Source organism: Crocodylus siamensis, chromosome 15 (genome assembly GCF_052110815.1).
Source record: "Crocodylus siamensis isolate JL-2025a chromosome 15, ASM5211081v1, whole genome shotgun sequence".
Classification (NCBI taxonomy): Eukaryota; Metazoa; Chordata; order Crocodylia; family Crocodylidae; genus Crocodylus; species Crocodylus siamensis.
Window position 1 is genome coordinate 15,435,270 of NC_143409.1, and position 24,117 is coordinate 15,459,386.

Consider the following 24,117-nt stretch of genomic DNA (forward strand, 5'->3'; position numbering starts at 1 on the left):
TTGCTGCCATCCTTAACCTTATGGGCAGCCCTCTTCTGGTGTTTTTAACCAAAAAGTACACATGCAAAGGACAAAGCTTTGGAAAGGCTCGTGTTCCCAGATACAACCACCCCATGTTTACTCACCATGATGCTGCAGCCTGAATCCTTTAATAGACACCAAGGATGATGCTGTGACAGTGCGACCTGGCTGGCTGTGCATTCTCCTTAGTCAAAGAACAAGCGAAAACTAAGAGCTAGTGTTTTTCAAGGGGTACCTCAAATCTAAGGCAGCTTTCCTTGAGTCTAAAAAGGTAGAGAAGCACTGTTTTAGAAGAAGCAGATGCTTTGCAATAGGGTGTACAAGTGAGCACATTATGTCTATACTGCAGTATTTCTATACTATTGGTGATGTTGGAATGATGTTGTGGCTGTGACGGTCCAGTAAGTATACAAGAGGCTAGGATTTTTTGGGGTGATATCTTGTATTGGACCAACTGCATGGATGGGATAAAGTTAGGCAAACTTTCAAATGCAAGATGTTCTTCATCCAATCTGAGGGAAGCATACACAGCAGTGGTTAAGGGCAGTGGGTAGAGCTGTGAAATCAGACAGACAAGAAAATCCCAGGGGTAGCAGGCAAACAATTAAATGAAGAAAAGATTTGATTACTGCAAAATCAAGACCTGTCAAAAAGCAAGGAGGGTCATTATCATCTGCAGTGTGAAGGAAGAGTTTCAGGAATCAGGTAGATTACAGGGATTTCAGGAATCAAGTAGATTACAATGTGCTATGAAATCAATATCAGCGTTCAGTCTTTGGTTCCAGGTATGCAGCCAACTGACGAATTTTTGTTCCCAAATTTGCCTTTTAAAGGTGTTTTGTAGATTTCTCTTGAGCACGAGGATCGTGAGATCAGAAAAGGAGTGGTTGTTCTGTGAAAAACGCTCTATTGCTATTTGTGTGCGTTTGTCCCTTCCATATTTTTCTGTGAGAGTTCATTCTGGTGCATAGTTGCTGTTTAGTTTCACCCATATAACTATCATGAGGTCATTTGGGGCATTAGATCAACTATATCACATTTTGGGAAAGGCATATGTGGGATGGATTCTGATGGGCTCATTGTGGAGGGGGTATCCAGGTTGTAGCCATATTGGCCTAGAGGAAAAGGCAATCAGGACTCAAAGTAGAGATTATATTTTTTATTAGATCTTTTATTGTGGAGGGGGGGCCATTGATAGTTTGTACCAGTGGTGATTTATTACAGATTAAGCATCTGTTGTTAAGATAAGGCTGTGTTGCGTTTGGTGTCTGTTGAGCAAGAATTTGCTTCTGATGATCAGTTAGGCAAAGCTAAGGGGTTGTTTAAAAGGCAGGAGCAGAGGCGGGGGATATTTTTCTTAAGGTTTGATTTTTGCTGAGTAGAGGCTGTAACTGTCTGATGATTCCTCTAATGAGCCCAAGTGTGGGGTAGTAGGTGAGTACCGGGTGTGTGCGATCACGGGGCGGGGGGGTTTCTTTTTGTACTGTGGCAGGGGACTGCAGGGTATTTGGGTAGCTCTTTCTCTGTAATAGTATTAGCAGTATGTACTCTGTATTAGTAGTCTGAATGATTATGCTGGTTACTCAGCCAAAAAATACTGGGAACATGAAATCAATAAGAAAACATTTACTGAAAGTGAACTAACAATTTTAATACTGCAGGCACAGCACATCAGAGGCATAAAACTGTTGTATAAATGCTGAGTACTGGCTTAATTTCTTTGCAGTGGGAGTTTTACCTTTGGCTTCATCAGAAGCAGGCTTAAGCTAATGGGAAGCAATTTTTTTTTAAAAGAACCATATCCACACTTAGCAGAGCCCGTGTTTGAGATCTCTGGCAGGCGGCTGTCACGAGTGCGCAGAAGATCTGGAAGTTGGAAAAAGGGACAGCACATCCCCACCTCATGGTCTAGCTTACTTCATTGCTTTTCTTTCTTTCTTCTTAGCTCTGACTGGCTCCAGCCAAGTTAGGTGTCCCATTGTCAGGATCCCCTGGTTGGTTACTTAAAAATTACCTTGCCCATTGTGACAGGAGCCAGAAAAAAGTTTGTCGCTTACTTGGAAAATACGTGTGTCCTCGGAGTTAACTGGAATCCTCTGCTTCTCGGTGCGTTGTTCCTAAATCAGTGACTGATTCTTATCAGCTTAACTACTATGCATGTGGTTCAGCCCCATCCACTCGGGGCTAGGGAGGAGAACCGTAGTCTTCGTGCTAATTTCATTCAGAAATGTCCATTAAATTTAGGAAGGAAAACAAACAACATTGCACCTGACCCTACATGTCTTGCCTGCACTCATCCTCCATGTGGCTTCTTGCACTGGGTGGGCATGTGTCTTCTTAGTAAAGTCTTTATTGTCAAAACTCCACTTGGTTGAAATGTTTCGTTTCAATTTCAGGCATTCTTCGTAGGCCCAGGGAACAAGCTGGGGGAGCCTATTCCAATTGCCACGGCTGACGACCACATTTTTGGAGTGGTCCTTATGAATGACTGGAGTGGTAATCAGCATTGTTCTCTGTGGAAATGTGTTTCGTTGTTGTACGCTTTTGAGACTATTCACAGATATTGTATTTGTTTTAAATAAGGGAAATATGGTTATTCAGGACCCTAATTGTCTTTGACGAGTAGGAATGGGAAGGAGTCTGCAATACAGGAGCACTGTTCAGATCCAGTTCAGGTCACTAGGGTTACAAGTTGCTTCTGTGAAATGTATTACCGTTGATATATGTTTTTTGCTGGACAGGGACATGCCATAAGCCACCGTAGCTGGCAGTATCAGGAGTGGGTATGTCTAGATGGTGAAACTGAGTTAGCAATTGCACTAGTCTAGATTCAGGATAATACCTTTTATCTCCATGTAACTACTCAGTGTTAACCCTAGATAGGAGGTGCAAACTAGTGTCTGCACTAGGGAAAAAGTAATGGTGAGGTTGAAGTTAACTAACTCACTCTGATTTAACCTTGGCCCCTCCTATCCCTTCCTAATCTGGACCTATCCAGAGGATTTAAACTACCCGCACAGGTCATTATGCCCTCAGGGGAGTGCTGAGATATATTGGCCAATACAGCTGTACAAAGCTTCGGGTGCTGACTGGGTTCGGAGGAGATTTGGCCCAATTTGGTGGCCGAATCTCCGAATCTGAATCTAATCAGGGGACCAATTAAAAGGTCCGAGTTGATTCAAAGCTCTCCAAATGGATTTGGCAAAGACTCGGAGAGCTTTGATTCGGGCAGTCCCCACCCACTGCAGCAGGGACCTGGGCCTGGACTCCAAGCTGGTAAGTAGGGGGTGTGTGGTGGGGGAGGCTGGAGGAGCAGGGATGGGACCCTGCCAGGCCCCATCCCCTGCCTGCTCGCCCCAACCCCCACCTGCTCTCCCAGCCCCCTCCCCCCCCCCGACGGCTGCCCCGCCCGGCTCCAGCTCCCAGCCCTTTAAAAAAAAGCCCCCACTCATTGGCTGCTGCCCGGCAAGGGGGTGATCCCTGCTGCCCCCTCACTGCTCCACACTGCGGGAGGGGGCTCTGCCACAAGCCCCCCATCCCCAGCCGCTCTCCCAGCCCCTGCATGGCTGCCCCGCCTGCCCCAGCTCTGGCCCTTTAAGAAAAAAACACACCCCAAAAAACCCCCGAACTCAGCGGCTTGGATCACTGTCCCCCAAACTGGCCGCATCCAGATCTGAAGGAAATACTAACCACTTTCCACAGGCCTATTGGCTGGGTCTGCGGTAAGTCACTTCTGCACTGTGCTTGCTCTGTGGATGGTGCTCTTTAGTGTGCAGAGGTGTCCTTCTGGCTTACTCTCACTTGCGTTAAGGACACATGAAATGTTTAATGCTGTTGCTTTGCTTTTACTTTCCTGTAGCTCGTGACATTCAGAAGTGGGAATATGTTCCATTGGGTCCATTTCTAGGCAAGAGCTTTGGCACGACTATATCTCCCTGGGTCGTTACTATGGAAGCTCTCATGCCATTTGTGTTGCCAAATCCTACCCAGGTTAGTAACAAACAGACATTGCTGATGGCAACAATTTGGAAGAAGAGTGGTGGGAAATAGGATACAAATCACTAGCCCCTGACAGTAGAAACACTTGGTTGTACTGGATTGTCAAGTGACACTCAGCTGACTTAAAAGTTTTATCCTGCCTCCAGGAGGTGGGCGCTGGGAAGAAATCTTGGCCCCTTTGCATTCAGTGGTAAAGTGCCCAGTGGTTTCAGTGGGACCAAGATTTCAGACCTGCTGCATATATAGCTGCATTGCTTTGCAAACCATCTGTAGACTTGATTAAAGCAAGAAAAGCACCTCTCAGGTCCCCTCTACACATTACATGTATTATGCAATTAAGTAGTTAATTGTGCAACTGATTTAAATCAGCTACATGTGCAAAGTAACTATCACACCATAAAAAGGTCCATTCCACTACAAAGTGAGAACTGAAAAATGCGTAATAACTTTATCACTAGTTTCTATCCAGCTTTAATTTGCACATGTTTCATAGTTTCATAGTTTCATAGTAGCTAGAGTCGGAAGGGACCTAGGTAGATCATCTAGTCCGACCCCCTGCCTTAGCAGGAAAGAGCACCGGGGTCAGATGACCCCGGCAAGGTGCTCATCTAAATTCCTTTTAAAAATCCCCAGGCTAGGAGCCTGCACCACTTCCCCTGGAAGCTGGTTCCAGGCCCTAGCCGCCCTGACTGTGAAGTAGCGCCTCCTAATATCTAATCTAAACCTACCCTCCACCAGCTTGTGACCGTTATCCCTGGTCACTCCTGGCAGCGCACGGGGGAACAGGGACTCCCCCAATACCTGCTGATCCCCCCTGACCAGTTTGTAGCAGGCCACAAGGTCCCCCCTTAACCTTCTCTTGTGGAGGCTAAACAGGTTCAGGTCCCGTAGCCTCTCCTCATAAGGCCTGCCCTGCTGACCCCTGATCATACGAGTGGCCCTCCTCTGAACTCTTTCCATATCGTCCACGTCCCTCTTGAAGTGTGGCGCCCAGAACTGGACGCAGTACTCCAGCTGCGGCCTGACCAGTGCCGCGTAGAGGGGGAGGATCACCTCCCTGGACCGTGTAGCGAGGTATGCCTCTGACCGGGAGCATAGCAGCTGACAGGGCTCCCAACCAGAGGGGTGCACTATGTGCTGCATGGCTGGGAGTCCCACAGCTGGCAGGACTCTCAGCAGCATCAGCATCCCGTGTGTTGCTGTGGCTGAGAGTCCTGTCAGCTGCGGGACTTGCAGCTGCAGCAGTTTGGGTAACGTTCAGGTAAAGGCGGGACAGGGTCGAATGTTAGATCCCATAATTACTCCTCCTGCCATACACGCATGGCATGGCAGGAGGCATGATTTTGTGGATCATGTATCGCCTATCATGCCTGTACCTAAACATCTAGAGGGGCCCTCAGTGTGTGCTATCTTCTCTTTGGCGTGTGGTGACACTGTATGTATATGCGGTAAAGGGTCGAGATGGTGGCCTGAAGCCAAAATGTTCTGATTAAGATTAAGACGTGGCCAGATGTCTCGATTATGTAGCTATTTAATTAAAATGCAATAAGCTAGTAAAACAGTGATGGGATCTTCAAAGCCACTGTTTTCTGTGGGTGTGAACTAAACAGCTTGGGTCTGAAATGCAAGTCCTTTGCAAGTTCTGGGTGAATACAGTATGTCAGGGCAAAGACACAGGAAAACTGTGAGTTTTAGGATTAATAGCTATTTTAAGTATAGGGTTTTGAGGCCAAAGATGCAAGGCAGTGTATTTAAATAAATACAATGTAAATGACTTAAATGTGCACGTGAAGCAGTTACTTAGATATTACTGACCGTGACAAGGCCAATGGGAAAATAAATGTGCCTTGAGGAAGGGGAGCAGAGCTGTGTGATTAGATTTGTTTCCAAATGTCCCGGGGAATATGTTGGCATTTTCTTTCCATTTGGCCTTTAGACAGTAATGTACATTGCATTCTTCCAGGATCTCAAGCCGCTACCTTACCTCTGTGATGAAGAGCCCTATACATTTGACATAAATCTCTTTGTTGCCATTAAAGGTACAGTAATGCTAGATAACTGAGGGAGCTTTGCCAAGGTAAGGGATATTGAATCCACCACCTATTTCAGACAATTGTCCTGTCAGTTCCAGGATCCTGCATTCATCACTGCCTAATATCATGTCAAAGGAAGACAAAACGTTTCTTATGTCCTCCATCAGCAGTACAGTGCTGTTCTAGGAGGGAACAGTCCCACCCTAATGCCTTGATCAGCTTACAACCTGAAGGATGGGGACGTATTATTTTTGTGTTGTTAGCATCTAGAAGGCCATCGGGCTCAGGGTGCTGTGCAAACTGCACCAAAATAGTCCCAGCGCGAAAGACTTTGCAACCCACTGAATATAGGGGATAATTAATAATAGGAAAAAATGGTGGGGGGGAAGACAAGGGAAACAGTAATAGGAATCAGAGTTTGCTATGCAGTAAAATATATCAGGAAATGTTGAAGTTCTCCCTGTTTCCTGCAGTGTGAAATGTAATGGATTTTGTGACTTTTTTTTAGAAAATATTCAAATTCTGAAGGTTTTTTTTTTTTTACTTTTGGCCAGTCAGGGCAATGAGAAGAGTAAATGTATGTGTGTGTTCGTATTTTCCATTCTGTAGCATTTCAACCCCCTCCCCCCACCCTTTCCTCAACTTTGGTAAAGGTGAAATGACCAGGTTAGTTTAATTTTTTTTAAAGACCCATAATTTTTCCAGAGTTAAGGAAGCTTTGAGAAATTTTGGAGTGCCCCAAAGAAGGGGTGCATAATCCCTCTATGTTTAGATGGAAGAGGTCTGGTCCTTTCCCTTTCTACAGCTTCACAGCACCTCTGTAAGGTGGATGAGCAATACAGCCCAGGAAACAGAAGCTCAGAAAGGCCAAATGAGTTGGACACCCAGGAGTCCTGCCACAGAGCGAGGGTAGAAACCCACTTTTCACTCAGTTGTTTACCTTGGCCGTTACCCTGGCCAGCATCACAGGATGAAGTACGTAGAGCCTCAGGTATAGATACAGCCTCAGTGGTTGCTTTCCATTGAGGCTGGATGTATAAAGGGAGCTCTGTCTATCCATAAAATGAAAATCCAGCCAGCGTCTTCACCTGATGCAAAGAAGTCTCTTCTTTCATTGATTGCTTTTTTTTTTTCCCCCATAGGAGAAGGAATGAGCAAGCCAAGTACTATATGCAAATCAAACTTTAAGGTAAAGTTTTGGCTTAGTTGCATCTGTTTGACTGATGTTGGCAACTCAGGCCCTGGCTTCAGAGGCAATATGCTTGAGTTTAACTAGCTGCAGGTTTGGCCAGCTGGGCTAAGGAAAGCTAATGATTTCTCTCCTCATCGGCATGCACGTGGCACTGCATGAATACTGGTTGGGAGGAAGAGCATGAAGAGCAGGTGTATATCTCAGCCTGGCTCTGCTTTGTACTGCTCAGACATACCCTCATAAACACCTAAGCACTTCTGATCTGAACAGAGGGCAGCTCTTCTTGCAACTAGGGTTTAGCACACAAGAAAATGCTCTGTGTGCCATAGCAGATCTGCTGGAGTTGGTGAGAGGGAGTGACCAGGAAAGCAGGGAGTATGACACCCCGTGCAATGAAAACACCCCATTTGCAGCATTTAGGAGTCGACATCCAGAATTGCTGCTTTGACACTGAGGTGATTGCATTGTGCATCTCGTTCCCCATCTGACAGCAGAACAACAGATATTCTTCTAGAGGCCAAGGGAAGATACCATAAAATAAAATGCTTACACTCTAGCTGCAGGGATTCGTAATGCATTTTAGGTCCACTCTGGTTTTAATTAACGGAGCATAGGCCAATATATTTAAACAGTTGTTCGGAAAAAAAACCCCTGTTGAAATATTCTTTGTAGCCAGTGCTTTAACCTTTCTTGGCAATATTAGGCTTAATCCTTAAGTTTCACCAATGTGCACAGAACATAGGAGGGAAGAGAGCAGGGGAAGAAGTGAACCCCCAATATTAGTAAAGGCAGCCTCACGGACACAGTAACATATGCCAAATATCATGAATGCAGAGTTATAATTGCTGCTCCTTGCCTTTTCGGGAATAAATTATATGATTTCAGGCTACATATTTGGAAACCAAGGAATGAGCCCCAAGATCAATTTTAAGTCATTGCAAACATTACACTGAGGTGGCTGGAAGCTCCTGATTAGATAAGGATGTTTTTCTTGGGGGCTAATCAGTAGCAGTATGATCCAGAGAGACTGAAATGAATTCTATATAGGATAATCATATCTGAAACATATTTGTCCTTCACAACTTGAGCCTTCATTATCCTCTTTTCCAGCACATGTACTGGACCATGAAACAGCAGCTGGCTCATCACACCCGCAATGGATGCAACCTTAAACCTGGAGACCTCCTGGCATCTGGGACAATCAGTGGTCCTGTAAGCATTTAAGTAGTGATCATCAGTAATAACTAATCAGTCAGGAATCAGAGACTGGTCAGGCATGGTGAGGGACCTCCATTCATTTTCTGTTTGTTCTACTGTGGATGCCTTTGCAATTCTTCCTCAATCTGTTTCAAGCAATTTTACTTTTTTAAACCTATCTCAATTCATAAAACACAATCCTGATAGGAACACTGTTGTGTTTGTTATAGCCCAAGTATCCGCACAGTCTTTCTGACTGTACCAACCCAGTTACTACCCTCATTGTAAAACAAAACAAATCAAACTGGGGTCTACGATGAAATCTGGGGCATAAGATTGGAATGGATCTCTTGTTCTGTAAAGTCCAGTCCCCTCCAATTTTAATGGACCATATTACCAAGGATTCCCTAAAGTCACCACTTCATCCCTCACATACAGCTACTGCTATATAAGAACTAAGTATTATTGTTATTCGAAGTATAAACTCTTCCAAGTTCTCTTAACTCTGCAAGAGGCTAGTTTTATAATTCATTATTTCTATTTAGAGTACACTGGTGTTACACAGGACTTAGAAAAGTGCAAAAAACATTTTTCTCCACAGTATTTGTTGGGGATTCACTGACTTCTCTCCTTTCTAGCCAATGACTGGACATTCTTCAATTGCTAGATGGAGCTGTGAGGTGGTCTTTCCTTCGACTGAAATGGAATAAGGCTAGTTTAGGAGTCTGTGCTCTGGCCTCTTATCCATTGGTCAATAAGAGACAATCCATTGACCTGAATATCTGGCACAAGTGAATTGTCATCAGGTTAGCTCCATTAATGAGCCAATGGAACAAAACCCATTATATACATACCATCCTGCTGGTGCATTTAAACAAATAGTTCTTCTCTCCACTGAATCAGTCCACAGATTAACATTAAAATCTTTGAAGCATTTAGTAACTCAGAACATTCACCTGCATAGTGAAATATGAATGCAATCTGACATGCACGGATGTTAAAATACTAAAGCTACAGAAAGAGGGACCCAAATCTCTCTTCATTCTTCCTAACATGGGGCCCAGTTTTTTAAAAGCCTACTGCTAAAACTAGAGGCATGGACAGAAGGGTGCTCTAAGCCAGGGATGTCATGCATCCAGCTTACAGAGCCATGTCATCTGCCCCTGGGGCTCCTGAAGGAGTTGGGATGTAAGCAGCAGTGGCAGCCAACACAGCAGTGTCCATTAACATCAACTTTGCTTGCCCTGCAGTTGAAATCCCAAGTATGAGATTTTGGTTGGGGACTCATTACAGCTGTGCTGTTGCTTGCCTCGCTGTCAAAATCCGGGTAGAGATCCCCACTGGGTACTTGTTTCAGTGCCACTGGAGCACCCAACAGCAATTTAAATTTCTGTGGCTGCCAGGGCCTACACAGCAACTCAGGCAGCCGTGGGGGTTAATGTCACTACAGCGCACTCTGCCACCAGAGATGGGTCTGGATCTGGCCCATGAGACCAAATGAATTTGACGCCCCTACTCTAAGCCACTGTGGCCTCCAGCAAGTTAAAAACATATAAAGAGATTCAGGAAAGCTAGCTCCTCAGTGAACTGCATCGATGGCCATCCCTGGCGTGGTTCTATCGTATAGAATCGGAAACCATATTGGCATGCCTGTTCCCCATAACAGGGTGTAACAGTGTTCTCTAGCTTTACAGGTCTGGTTATTAACTTCTGTTTTAAAGGATCCGGAGAGCTTTGGCTCCATGCTGGAGCTGTCGTGGAACGGCACAAAAGAAATTGACCTTGGCAATGGGCATTCTCGTCAGTTTCTGCAGGATGGAGATGAAGTCGTCATGACAGGTAACAATGAAATGACTCGGTCTGTATACTTGGTACCATGTAGACTGGCCTAGTGGCATATAGTCATATTGCATGCGTAGTCATATTGTATATGCAGTATGTCTATTAAGAGTCAAGCTGCCCCTGAGTACCAACCAGGTCTGCCTCTTTCCGGAGAGTTGAAGGCAGGCAGACACACAATTGTATATGCTCTATGAATGTGTTTGTTATCCCTTCCCTTGGTCCAGTGAGAAAAAAGTTAATTTCCTCACTGTGCCTGCGGACCAAATAGTGAGAAGGCTGTGTGCATTATTTTGTTGTTGTGGGCTAGAATTTCTTGGGACTAGTAAAAGACACTGCACTGTTATAGCTCTTGCTTTAGGCTGCCCATTGAGCAAAGCTGGAACAAATCACAAGCAATTGTTTTGCAAATAATCATTGGAAAATAGGGCTGGAAGGGATCTCATAAGGTCATCTAGTCCAGTCTCCTGCTCAGAGACCATCCAGGCCAAGTGTCTGTCCAACTTACTCTCGAAAATATCCAGGAATGGAGATTCCGCCATTTCTTTAAGTAGCATATTCCAATCCTTGACTAGAAATAGACAGAAAGTTCATCCCAAAAATACCAAGAAGTTTTCAGAGTTTTTCGTGGTAGCCGTGTTGGTCTAAGGACATAGGCAGGCAAGGTTCTTTGGGTAGATGTGATATCTTTTATTAGACCAATACAATTATTTGTTAGGCCAAAAAAGTTTGGGTGACTGCACCCGAAAGCTTGCTCAGTGCTTATTTCCAACAACTCAGTTGGTCTAATAAAATATCACATCTACCCAAAAATGTGATATCTCCCCAAAGAACCTTGCCTGCAAGAAGTTTTCAGAATATTTGACCAGCTCTTGCCTGGAAGGTGTGTGCAGGGGACTGCTTCTAAGCTTTCTGGGCTGCTCCATCTGCTGTTTTGATCTTGTTTCTTGGACACTAAAAGTTAAGCATTGTATTAATTCCATCTGAATGAATACCTGGCATCCCCTTTCCTGGCTGCTGGGGACCACAGTATGACCCCAACTTCTGACAGAGGCCTCCCTGCTCCCAACCCCAGTAGCAAATTCTATCTTAGGTGTCTATCTTACAGTTTCACACAGCACCTGTCAATGGGCTTCCCCAACATCGCTTTTGAGGACATGTGTATATCACACACACATGTGCTCTGTGTGTGCGTGTCTGTGAGTAGTTTGTAATACACAAAAATAGATTGTGGATCAGGAGTTTATTTTCATACGTTTTTTATTTAGCTGAATATAATATAGTATTTGTTACTCTTTTTTTTTTTATCCCTTATCCATAGAGATAGGTGCTCATGTTATTCTTTTAGGCAGTATAAAAGCTATTATGGGAAGTAAAGGAACTATCTCTTCTATCAGTGACACAGGGACTGGAAGTTTCAAAGGTGCCTTAGGGATTTAGGTGTCTCTATATGGATTTAGGTGTTTTGTTTTATATATAAGTGTGTGTGTGTGTGTGTGTGTGTGTGTGTGTACACATACACACACAGAGTTTTATATATAAGTCATATATCATACCATGTATCATAGTATCTGAGGCTCACTTCATCAGATGCTGTGAAAGCCTGTTCTGCTACGTCTTCACTTCTGTTCTTATCCATGCTAACTAGATTATGCTTCAATCCCACCTTGAACTTGCTGTGTAGATGTGTCCTACCCCAAGAAGTCTGGAATCTCACCCTGGGTGCTTGGGGTTGGAAAATTTGTAATAACATTAATAGGGGAAAGGCTACTTCCAACACAGAGAAAAGACTAGGGCATTTTAGCCAGTTGCAACTCTGCAGTTGTGGTATAAGCACAAGAAAATGAAATCTGCTAAAGCAACAGCCCAGCAGAGCAAGGCTGGAGTCTGAAGGGATGCAAACATCTCAGAGAGAGTGATGAAATAAATGAGGTGACAAAACAGTGCACACAGCAGTGCATGCACATCAAACCAGCCCATTAGTCCCTTTGAAGGCATCAGCAAGATTAACAGCTCTGACATCACAAGGGCTGGCTCTGTAATAGATCCCCTGAACCAAGAACAGGGAACTGCAAATATGTTACTGAAACCGATGACAGCTGAAATAAATGAGCTGAGATATCCAGAGGGGTAATGGTGACAGCTTGATTGACAAAAAGGCAATGAGGATTTACATACAGCGATGGACAAGAAGCGTAGCCATATATTCACTAGTTTATAGGCTGGTTTTATAAATAGCAAAGCAAATCTGTGGCTACAGAGCAGCTGTGGAATAAACTGGGACACTGGGGAGATTTCTTTGCACATGGATTGGTGTAGTTAGGTCAAGTTAATGATCCCATTAGTGTAAACGAAGTGCAAATCCTGTAGCAGTCACATTTCACAACTGTCTCTTGATTTTGAAATCACTCTTGTGGCTGCTCTACTGCCACACTCTGCCAGGTGTTAATAGGCAGACACCTATTAACACCTGGCAGTTCCTTTAGGTCAACTTTCTGCAGGCCCAAAGCTGAGCCAGGAGGCCAGGCTGGTAATTCCCCACCCGGGCCATTGTCGTCTGCAAGGCAAAGCTGGAGCAAAGAAGAGCAGCCTTCCATTTCTTCCATCTCAGTATATAGCTGATATAAACCAGTCATGAGTAAATGAGCATTATTCTTTATTGGCACAGATTCAACTACCTTTGGGCTAGTCAGCTGGATCAAAAAATTAAAATTTTAATGCTTGAGCATTCAATCAGTGGCCTGATTTTCAGAACTGGAGTATCTCATCTTCAGTATCTTGGTTCATCTTCAGTTTTGTCAAGTGTTCATTGTAGGTGGTACTTCTCTTGCAGGGATCCTAAGACTTTCTGCACTGGGGTTTATGAAATGCTTTGGTCTGTGGATGGAAGTTTTTGTGTAACTATTGGGTTTTAATGAAACATGGTAACAGTTCACTGAGAAGGGAGGTGGGCATTATTTGTTCCTCCTAATGTTGTGCTGGGTGAAAAGAGTTGAAAAAAATGGACATTTTTTATGAAAAAGTTGTTTTGTGTCAAAATTTTCACTGAAAAACTGAGAAATGTTTGCCTGTTCGGATTTTTTTTTAAAGAAAACAATCCCAAAATGGCAAACAGTATCAATTACAATATTTTCATCATAAATTTTCAAAGAAAATAAAATAATTCCCCGGACAGCTCTGCAAACCTGGTTGATGGTGCCACAGTGTGGCACTGTAGGGTCTTTTGTGTGACACTCTGCAAAAATGGTATTCATGACCAAGCCTCTCATAACACTATTTTAACATAGCTTTTAACCCCATTTCACCCCCTGGAAAACTGAATCAAAGGAGGGAAGATTCTTTGTGAAAGGTCACATAATACATCTGTGGGTAATTTGTGAACCGAATCTACAAATTCTGGCTAACAGCACCCTGCTCTAGCAGCTGGGCTGTAGGCCAGATCCTGATCGCCTTGATTATATTGATGAATTCCAGCTTACTCTGCTAGTGGCACCACCGACTGATCATGGACTAAAGAACAGCTCTTCCTAAGAATGGCTATCTGGATGTGACCCAGACTACGCTTTATGCTTAATAAGAATTTACCTCTTTAGATCATAGTATCGTAGTGCTTAGGGTCGGAAGGGACCTAAACAGGTCATCAGGTCCAACCCCCTGCCCCGGGTAGGAACGGGTGGGTGCTGGGATCGTGTCTGTCCAGCCTCCTCTTGAAGACCCCCAAGGTAGGAGAAAAGTACCACGTCACCTGGGAGCCCACTCCAGAGCCCGGCAGCCCTACCTGTAAGTAATGTCTCCTCATGTCCAGCCTGAACCTTCTCTCTAACAATTTGTGGCCATTATTCCTAGTAACCCCAGGTGGTGCCGCGGGGAACAGAGCCTCCCCCAATTCCCGCTGGTCCTCCCTGGTGAGTTTGTAAATGGCCACCAGATCCCCTCTCAACCTTCTCTTGTGGAGGCTGAACAGGTTCAGGTCCTTTAGCCTCTCAGTGGTCCTTAGCCTCTCAGGCCATTTAGCCTTGAAAAGTGGTGCTCAACCTTCAGCTCGCAAGGCCAGGTCATCCAGTCTGTGGGGCTCCCTACAGCTCCAAAAATGTGGTGGTGGGGAAGCAGTGGCAGTGGATAAATCTTGTGCACAGGGCCTGGCCAGTGCACAGGGCCGCCCTGCAGCTGGATTTGGTACGAGGGGATAGGCCAGCACGCGAAGTCGCACCCACAGACTGACCCCATGTGCTGACCTCCTACTGGATCTGGCTTGGGGACTGATCTGGGCTATGGGCTGGCCCACACTACGCCTCTGGCCTGCAGGCTCTTAACTCACAGACTGTGCATCAGCAGTGCCTATAAGTAAGGACCTACCACAATCACGGCAGAAGTGCAGTGCGCAGTGTCTCCTTTAATCTTGCTCATTTCACTGTGCGCCCCCACCCCACCCCTGATTGGCAGAGGGGCCCGGGCGGCCCTGCCACTTGCTGCTGATTGGCCAGAAGGCAAAAACCATGGCATATTTAAAACCGTGTTTTTTGCCTCCCAGCCAATCAGTGGCAAGTGGGCCCCCCTGCCAATCAGGGGCGGAGGGCGTGCGCAAGGAAACAAGCAAGATTCAAGGGGCTGCTGTACAGCTCGCTTCTGCTGCAACTTCCGTAGGTCCCTACCTATAACCCAGTGAAATGAAAAAGTAAAAAGATAACATTATTGATGAACAAGTGTGCATGCAGGGAAGTTAATGATTTAGCCCTGCATGGTTTAAAGTGTGCATGATTCTGCAGTGATCATAGAGCAAGACCTACCACGCAGTTGTAAGGCCCAGCTGACGGTGTACGTGAAAGGGAAGAGGGAACATACATGAGTGGACTCCTGAGATAACATCCATTCAGTGCCTGTTTAGTGACTTCTTGGAGAACCAAAGCATTAAGCACACTCGAGATTTGAATGCAGCACAATTATTACATCCTGTCCCAAGGCAGGGTCTTACCAAGCCCCCAACCAATAATGTATTGGTTCCTCCTGTTGCTTTAATTTTCCACCTCCCCCTTTTCTCCTGGAGCTGTTGTAGAGAAACCTGGCACACAGAGAGAAAACCCAAGAGGAATCTGTTGTTCCTAAGAAGCGCTGCCCAAGGCAGCCAGCATGGCAAGGTTTGATGTGCTGAGCTGCACTGCAGCCCATTTCAAGAGATGTGTATAGCTCCCTGACTCTTTCCTTGGGGCTTGTAGTGCTGGCTGGCTGCTAGGAGCACAGAGCCTGGTATTTAACTATGCAACACCTTAGGACTGCGCTAAATTATATTTGTCAGCGAGGATAACAAAATGGTACTAAACTGATCAGCCAGCAGTGAAAAGAAAACAGGCAATGAAGCCTGGTAAAGACTAATAGAAACTCTTCAAAGCAGCTTGGTTGAGTAAGATGTTGTGTATTAGCAATGTGTAAACAGGCTGGAGTTTGGATATTATTCATATTTAGGATTCCTGTTGTAGGGCCGGTAGGTAGTGGGAGCACCCAGACCAGTGTGAGAGACAAAGGAGAGGACTAATTTATTCTCAGGGTGCATCAATACTGGAATCTGAGGTGAAGGCAGTGTGTGTAGTTTACTGAAGTAGCTCAGCATTAGTGAAGCCACAACAGCACGGACTTCAGGGCGGGCTAGCTGCTCCAGCATTATGGTATCAGTATTCTCAGACTTTTCCCTCCCCCTATCCCCTGGGCCATCAGGCTGCAGTTCATATCTGGAGGAGGAGATATGCATGCTCAGCTGGCCCAGAAGAGAACTGGGTTTACGTATGCCCTTGCAATGCTGTAGCACTGAAAGAAGCAGCCAAGGTGAACACTTGCGGGCCAAACAGAACAGCCCCTCGGGAAGTTCAGCAAAGGTAACCCTGCATTTTCCAACCCTCAGTTAGCTTTCCTTTTTCATGTTACCCAGACCAGCCCTGCTAGTTGAAAGTCGAATTGGTTTCTAGCCCCCAGAGTAAATGTTTTAACAGCGAGTGCTCAGCAGGCCCTACTGGATTATTGTGCTCAGTATTTGGCAGGGAGCACCTCGCTTAACTTCACTGACAGTCAGTACAATAAATTAGTTTTTCCTGATCAGAAACTTGGCCAGATGCAAAATTCAGAGGCAGCATGTTCTTTCTAAGCAAGTTCGCAGAAATGTGGCTAGTAATTGGTCAGTGTGACATTCATCTCATTAATTCTTTCTATTTGCATCTCATTCCAGTCCAACTAAGCTAAGGCCAGCTGTCTCCCTTGCACTGTGTTTTAGACTTGATCATTTTACTATGCTAAGTTTTTCACTGTTTGGTCTTCAGGCGGTACATCTACACATGCTATAGGCATGGAGCATATTGCGCCAGAGTTTATTGCTTCTGGGCACACCACTTGAATGTGTGCACAGGACTGCTGTATGTTGAGCCAGGTCCGAACAGCCCCAGCTGGCAGGGGGTCAGCCTGCCAGCCCGGAGCTGCTCCGACCTGGCTCATCGTGCTGCACAGGGGCTGGCTGGGGCATGAGGATGCTCCAGTGCAGGGCTAACCAGCAGACCACCCCCATACTGAAGCACCCTTGTGCCTTAGCCAGGCCCATCAGCATTTACACACGTGTTGCTGTGCACTAAAGAACGCCACCATAGGATAGTACTTGTGTTTACAAGTACTAACACAGAGGAATTAATTAGTTTACAGTGGCCTAATAGAGCCACACATGTAGATGCTGAGGCTTTACGGTCTACTTAGTCAGCTCTGAAGTAAACATCTCATGTAGATGTGCCCAGGGAGAGGCAAATGTTTCCCTATCCCCATCTGTCCCTGTACATTATGAGTTCTTGCAAGCACTGATTCTGCTACATCAGGGGAGAGTGCACCACTTTGATATGCACAATTGCAAGATAGATGAAGTATAGTGTCAGGAGTTGTGACACGATGCAGAGTCACTAGAGCTAGTAACTGTGGGTGGAACTGAGGAGGAATGAAAACCTTTAGCACTTATTTCTTTCTAAAGGGCCCCTTGGAAAAGTCAAGAACTGAAGATGCTCTTTGAAGTCTTAAAAGAGCTTCTAATATTGAGGAATGAGGGAAGTATCTACCACAGTCCAGTCAGGCTAGATATGTACAGTAGTCTAGTTCAGCAGTCACCATCTCTGTCACAAGCTCAACGGGCGACCAACTGGCTAAGCTGCAGCTCTGCAGAAAAGGACCTGGTCAAAACTGGGGGTTACGGTGGACAGTATGTTGAATATGAGCCACCAGTGTGCACTTGTTGCCAAGAAGGCTAAGGGCATACTGGGCTGCATTAGTAAGAACATTGCCAGCAGATCGAGGGGAGTGACTCTTACTCTCTACTTGGCACTGGTGAGGCCACATCTGGAGCGCTTTGTCCAGTTTTGAGCCCCCCACTACAGAAAGGATGTAGACATCAGCAGAGGGCAATGAAAATGGTTAAGGGGCTGGGGACTTATAAGGAGAGGCTGAGGCAACTGGGATTATATAGTTTAGAGAAGAGAAGCCTGAGAGGGGATTTGATAGCAGCCTTCAACTACCTGCAGGGGTTTCAAAAGAGGATGGAGCTGGACTGTTCTCACTGGTGGCAGATGACAGATCAAGGAGCAATGGTCTGAAGTTGCAGCAGGGGAAGTTTAGGTTAGATGTTAGGAAAAAATTTCTAACTAAGAGGGTAGTCAAACACTGGAACAGGTTACCCAGAGAGATTGTGGACTCTCCATCCATGGAGGTTTTCAAAACCTGGCTAGACAAAGCTCTCGCTGGAATGATCTAGTTGGGGCTGGTCCTGCTTTGAGCAGAGGGTTGGACAATATGACCTCCTGAGGTCCTTCCCAACCCTATTTTTTTACAACTCTATGATTTTAGCACCTGTGTACAACAGTAACACCCTGTGCTTTGGGGGGTGTACATGTGTATATGCATATGGACATATGCAGACTGTCACTAGGAGCCACAAGAACTCCATGCTGCAGAACCTTTTTCTTTAGATGCAGTGAGTGAAATCCTTAGCTCCAGTCCAGCCCACCCCTGCTGTGTGGAAGGGCTAAAGTGAAATGCGGCGAGTCTAACATCCAAAATCCCTGTAGACAACCAGGGAGAATTCCTTCAGTGTACTGTGGCACTGCGATTGACAGTCACAGGGTTGTCCTCCAAGCGTGGTAGGGGAGGTGATGGCCCATAAAGGAGCCCAGGGTGGCTATCACAACTTAGTTGAGCCACTGGAGTTGTCTGTAGGTGTGGACACATAACACCATGCAATAAATCACAGCAATCCAGAGTCAGTTTTTCTCTTGGAAAATGTGTCAGTCTCTTTACTATAAGGGAGAGTTACTACACAGACTATGTGCATCTACTCCTCTAGTCAGCTTCATCCCCGAGTAGTTGTTTGTTCCGTGCAAACTGCCTTCCTGCCACCTAAGAGCCAAGCAAAGTAATAGCTCCTGCTGCAGGCAGACACCTTAGGTGAGCTTGTCATATGCCTATTCCTTATTATGGAGTAAAATCCTAGATAAATTAGTCCATATGAATCATGCTGTGTATCTGTACAGTAAGTGACACTAGGGGACTCTCCATCCCCCAGCACAGCCCAAGATCAGGGAAAGGTGTTTTGCCCCACTGTCACTGTGCATTTGAGAGGTCTGCCACCTTAGACCAAATGAGAACAGCTACACCGTGAAACACTTGAGATACCCAAAGTGATTGAAGTAACAGCTGATGCGGTGAGTGAACTTGGGCTGCAGCCTGCAGCAGTATCCCCACTGCATTTCTGGTGTGAGCATCAACAGCTCCTGAGTTGCTGCCCAGTTCTGCAGCTGCTCAGCTAGTTCAAGTTTAAAACACCACTTAGCTCATGCAAGATCCACAGGAATGGCAAGAGTCGGGGTGGAATAACATTGCGGTGTACCTAAAGCTAACAATACAATGAAGATGGACTCCTAGAAAGAAGGTCTAAATGATGGGGGAAAAACCTACTACATCTATTTGTTAATGAATAACTCCCGTGTTAGATGAATCACTGGAGCTTCTGGAGCTTTTGTTCGCATATGGCCCTTCCATTATTTTGGAAGAATATATGCTATAGTTATGAAATCAAACCTTACAATAAATTATTCTTAAGGATACATTATACTACTGATGCCATTCCCTTCATCACATGTTATCCACAAAGATCTCCAGTAATTCTGTCCATCTTCTCCTCTCAGAATAGCTTTTTCAGGCGTGCCTGCAACACACAGGGTGGAGTGCCTCCAGCTGAATGTCCTTCCAGTTTTTTCTGTGACCTCAGCTGCGGGATTGCTGTCTGTGGGAACAGCACCCAGAAGGATGCAGCATCACTGACGGGGGGGTGGAGGTACCCACGTTGTCTGGGAGCGGGGAGGAAACACTAACTTAGTACCGTGGATCAGAACGCCAGATCCCACGTCATGCAAGAGAGCCGAGGGTGAAGTGTTCTGCAGTTAAAGGTGGAATCAGCAGCCAGCAACCTTGGCAGCACTCAGTAGACATTGACTGTCTGTTCATCTAATGGGGGATTAATGGATGCTTTGAGCCAGATCCTCAGCTGGCGTTACTGAAACACTGCTGATTTATTTCTGTTTCTTTATTTTCATTACACACATTGAGATTCTGGTCCTTTGGGTTTGTCATTATAACCTTCTCCTTTCTGAGCATGAAGGCGGCAACATCTGAAGTGCAAACCTGATGCTGCTGAAAAGAGTCCAGCACTGCTTTATTAATTGCAGGGCTGGACTAGCCAGCTATTTCACTTGTCACTTAGATGTATGATGTTTAGGCTTAAAAACATAAATCCTGCATCTGCTCCTTGCTCCGTGCTCTTGCTCGCTGCACTTGCATAGTGCTGTGTTAACATTTATGCTTGTTTTTTTCAAGCTAATTGAACTTTTCTAGACATTTTTCTCTACCACATATTGGTCATTTATGCTGCATAGTCACTATTTAAAGACTAAGAGGGCAATAATCAACTTAATGTGCAGTCATTCAATATGGCAACATCTAAATCGGAAGTGGGCCCAGTCCATAAGCCAGAACTGAAAGCCCACAAACTCAGCAGGAAATTCAAACCCAGCTAACTAGTTTGCCTCCTTTCTCTGTCTCCCTGATAGGCTGACCCAACATTCAGGGCATGTTAAACCTAAGAGGTTTGGAGCTCAAGTCAAGCTTTATGGCTCAGGTCTAGTTCTGGTTCAGACAAATTTCTGGGCTGTTCATTAAACACAGAATGCGAATGTGTTTGCCATTCAACATGTTGCATCCTGATTCTAGGCCATCATGTTCTCCAGTCATATTTGTATGTATATAGGTGTCAGAGCTATACCCAATGCTGCACTAACACATACATGTAGACATGAAACTAGAGATTTTAGCCTTGATCCTACCTTTGGAACTACTAGTTGCAAGCTCATGAACAAGCACAGGGGATGAACAAGATCAGGTCCCTGGGTATTTAAACTGCTCATTTTCTGTGTTACCCCAAGGGAGGAGTAGGTGTTCTACATTACTGGAAATACACTTCAGGAATCTGGGATTGAAACTGATTCTTTTCTGCAGCTCTAATGGGATACACTGGTGCTCAGCAACTTGAATAGATAAGAGCTTCCCTGCCTCCTTTTCCCCATTTAAGGGAGAGCCATGTTTCCTCCTAAGTATTGCACTGTAGCTTACTCTCCTCAGTTATGCAGAGTGGCCGTGTCTTCATGAAATGCTGACTGTGCAGTAACCAGTGTTACTGTGCAGTAGCATCTCTGCAGGACTTCCTGATAACCCTGACTGTGCAGTAGCTCGTTACTACTATGCAGTATCTTGTTACTACTATGCAGTAGCATCACACCATGGTTTATGCCCTGCGATGCTACTGCACAGTACTAACAAGCTACTGCACAATAGTAACAAGCTATTGCACAGCAAGCATCTTCAGTCGATGTGGCTGGAGTGTCTTCAGCTTGATGCAAAGCTGACTGAAGTAGACGGATAGCTCTGGGCCAATTAGATTTGTAGCGGGCCCATGAAGAATATCTGAGAAGGGAGCCCTACTTCAGGGTGGTTCCATTCACTTCAGTCCCTCCACCTTTTGCATTGCATTTCATATTCATATTCATATCTTTCTTTCTAGTAGGGCCCTGAAGCCCACCTTGTGATGCTTGTCCTCTCCCCATTCTAGGTTACTGCCAGGGGAATGGTTACCGAGTGGGATTTGGCCAATGTTCAGGAAAAGTACTTCCTGCACCATCTCTTCCATGATCCCACATCCTTGAAAACTTCAGAGGAAGAGAAGAAGCAGCTCTCCACCCAAGCCTTCTCAGTACATGGCTTTTGGAACGCATGTCTTGCTTGGAGAAATCAAAATGTTCTGCAAATTCTGTTTTCAAATCAGTATTGTTTTTATTTGTATGAATGCTTGGATCTTCCTGACGTTCCAGTCCTTGTCAATAAAAGGCTCAGTGATGGGTACAGGTCTCTGCAGTGCCTGTAAGGCAGTGTTAGCTACACCCACAATGATGGAAGCAAGTTCTTCATAAGAACATAGAACTGGCAAGGTCTCCTGGCCCATTGTGTCCAAGCCTCTGTGCTTGCAGGTAATTGTTAACCAAAGGAATTCCCCAGATTGCTACTTGCCCCTCACCAACCATGACAAGAAACAAAACCTGAAGGACCAAAGCCACCCTGTAAAATGCCACAAGTAAAAGCAGTCATGTGAGTGCACTGCTTATATCACTGCAGAGTCCATTGGTAGTGGGTGTCATGGGACAACATGATTTTTTCTGAGTATCCTAGGGCATTTGTAGATGACACAGGGGTTTAATTCTCCCTAAATTGAAGCGGCGGGGAGGGGAGGGTGAGCTGCCGGCTGGCCGAGCAGTCCAGTGAGCTGCAGAAGGGGGGGTCCCAGGGGGTGGGAAAGCTGGTGCTTCCCTCCGCAACGGCTGTGCCCCCCCCACCCCAGGTAGCATCTGCCTGCAGGCACCTGGTTCAGGTGGTCCCGGGGGGCACTGCAGCTGCAGGGGGAAGCACCAGGCCCTGTGCATCTCAGGCAGGCCGGCAGGCTCCAGGACGGGGGGGAAAAAAATGATCAGACTCACTGCCTTTTTTTTTCCTCCAGTGCAGCCTGCCTTCCCAGGCTGCTGCTGGGCTGCCTGCAGAGCCCCTAAGCCGCATGGCGCCTGGTGATTCCCTCCACAGCTGTAAGGTAGCAAACTAAAACTCAGAGGTGTTTTAGTTTGCTGCACCCCAAAGTCATTTGCTGCACCCCAAAGTCATTTAAGGCACATTATGCCACTGAATTTGCTACAATTAACAAATTGGAATTAACGCACAATACACTGCCAAATATGCAAACTCATGCAAACAGCAATGCCATTAAAGTGGTGCAAAAGGGGATTTAAAGGCATTTAAGGGGAAGAGCTAGACTGGGAATTCTTAAGTCAGCTCACGGAGGTAGTTAGGTCAAAGGACATGGTCATCATGGGTGACCTGAACTTTCCAGACATCTGCTGGGAAGAGCAGTCAGCCAGGTCTGACTCCTCACATAGGTTCCTGGCTGAAATACAGGACCTCCATCTAACCCAGGAGATGCACCGTCCCATCAGGGGAGACGCCTTGTTGGACCTGGTGGTGGACCTGGTGAGGGGGCTGCGGGTGCTCAACCACCTGGGTGACAGTGATCGTCGCCTACTGGAATTCACCATCCAGCACAAGGTGGCAAAGGCCTGCAGAAAGGCAGCAGCCCTGGACTTCAGGAGGACGGTCTTTAATGAGGTAAGGAGAATAGTCGGGGAGGCACTGAGGTCCCAGAGGGATGGGGAGTCACATGTCCAAGAAGAGTGGTTGCTCCTTAAGGAGACGATCCTCCAAGCCCAGAGGGAGATAATCCCAACACGGATCAAAGGGGGCAAGTGGACCCAAGAGCCCCCAAAGCTCACCAAAGGCATACGGGAATGTCTCCTAGCTAAAAGGGAGGTATATACCCAATGGAAAGGAGGGGCCATCACCAGGGAGGACTATACCTCAGTTTCATAGTTTCTAGGGTCAGAAGGGACCTGAGCAGATCATCGAGTCTGACCCCCTGCCATGGCATGAAAGAGTACTGGGGTCAAACGACCCCAGAAAGGTGTACATCTAGCCTCCTCTTAAAGACCCCCAGGGTAGGAGCCAGCACCACTTCTCTTGGAAGTTGGTTCCAGATCCTAGCCGCCCTGACAGTGAAGTAGCGCCTGCTGATGTCTAGTCTGAATCTACTCTCTGCCAGCTTGTGACCGTTATTCCTGGTCACTCCTGGTAGTGCTCAGGGGAACAGGGACTCCCCCAATGCCTGCTGGTCCTCCCTGACTAGTTTGTAACAAGCCACTAGATCTCCTCTCGGCCTTCTCTTGTGGAGGATGAACAGGTTCAGGTCTCGTAGCCTCTCCTTGTAGGGCCTGCCCTGCTGCCCCTGGTCATGTGAGTGGCCCTCCTCTGGACCCTCTCCATTTTGTCCACATCCCTCTTGAAGTGCGGCGCCCAGAACTGGACGCAGTACTCCAGCTGCGGCCTGACCAGTGCCACATAGAGGAGGAGGATCACCTCCCTGGACCTGCTTGAGATGCATCTGTGGATGCATGACAAGGTGCGGTTGGCCTTCCTGACTGCATCCCCACACTGCCAGCCCATGTTCATCTTGGCATCAATGATGACTCCAAGATCCTTTTCTGCCTCTGCCCTGACGAGAAGGGAGTTCCCCAGCCTGTAGGTATGGTGCCGGTTGTTCCTCCCGAGGTGCATCACTTTGCACTTGTCAGTGTTAAATCCCATCCTAGTCTCATCCGCCCACCCCTGTAACCTGTCTAG

The 24,117-nt window shown here is 46.2% G+C and overlaps 1 protein-coding gene across 1 annotated transcript in view; it reads left to right on the forward strand.

The window, feature by feature from the left end:
- The window catches only part of FAH (fumarylacetoacetate hydrolase), a 36,402-nt gene extending 14,660 nt beyond the window's left edge, over window positions 1-21,742 (forward strand). The window contains exons 8-14 of the mRNA XM_090028558.1: window positions 2,418-2,517; window positions 3,881-4,011; window positions 5,984-6,059; window positions 7,196-7,242; window positions 8,356-8,457; window positions 10,164-10,281; window positions 21,455-21,742. Coding sequence (XP_089884684.1) covers window positions 2,418-2,517; window positions 3,881-4,011; window positions 5,984-6,059; window positions 7,196-7,242; window positions 8,356-8,457; window positions 10,164-10,281; window positions 21,455-21,534 — 654 coding nt within the window. The 3' untranslated portion in view covers window positions 21,535-21,742. The remainder of the gene's footprint in view (window positions 1-2,417; window positions 2,518-3,880; window positions 4,012-5,983; window positions 6,060-7,195; window positions 7,243-8,355; window positions 8,458-10,163; window positions 10,282-21,454) is intronic.
- Window positions 21,743-24,117: the final 2,375 nt, after the last annotated feature.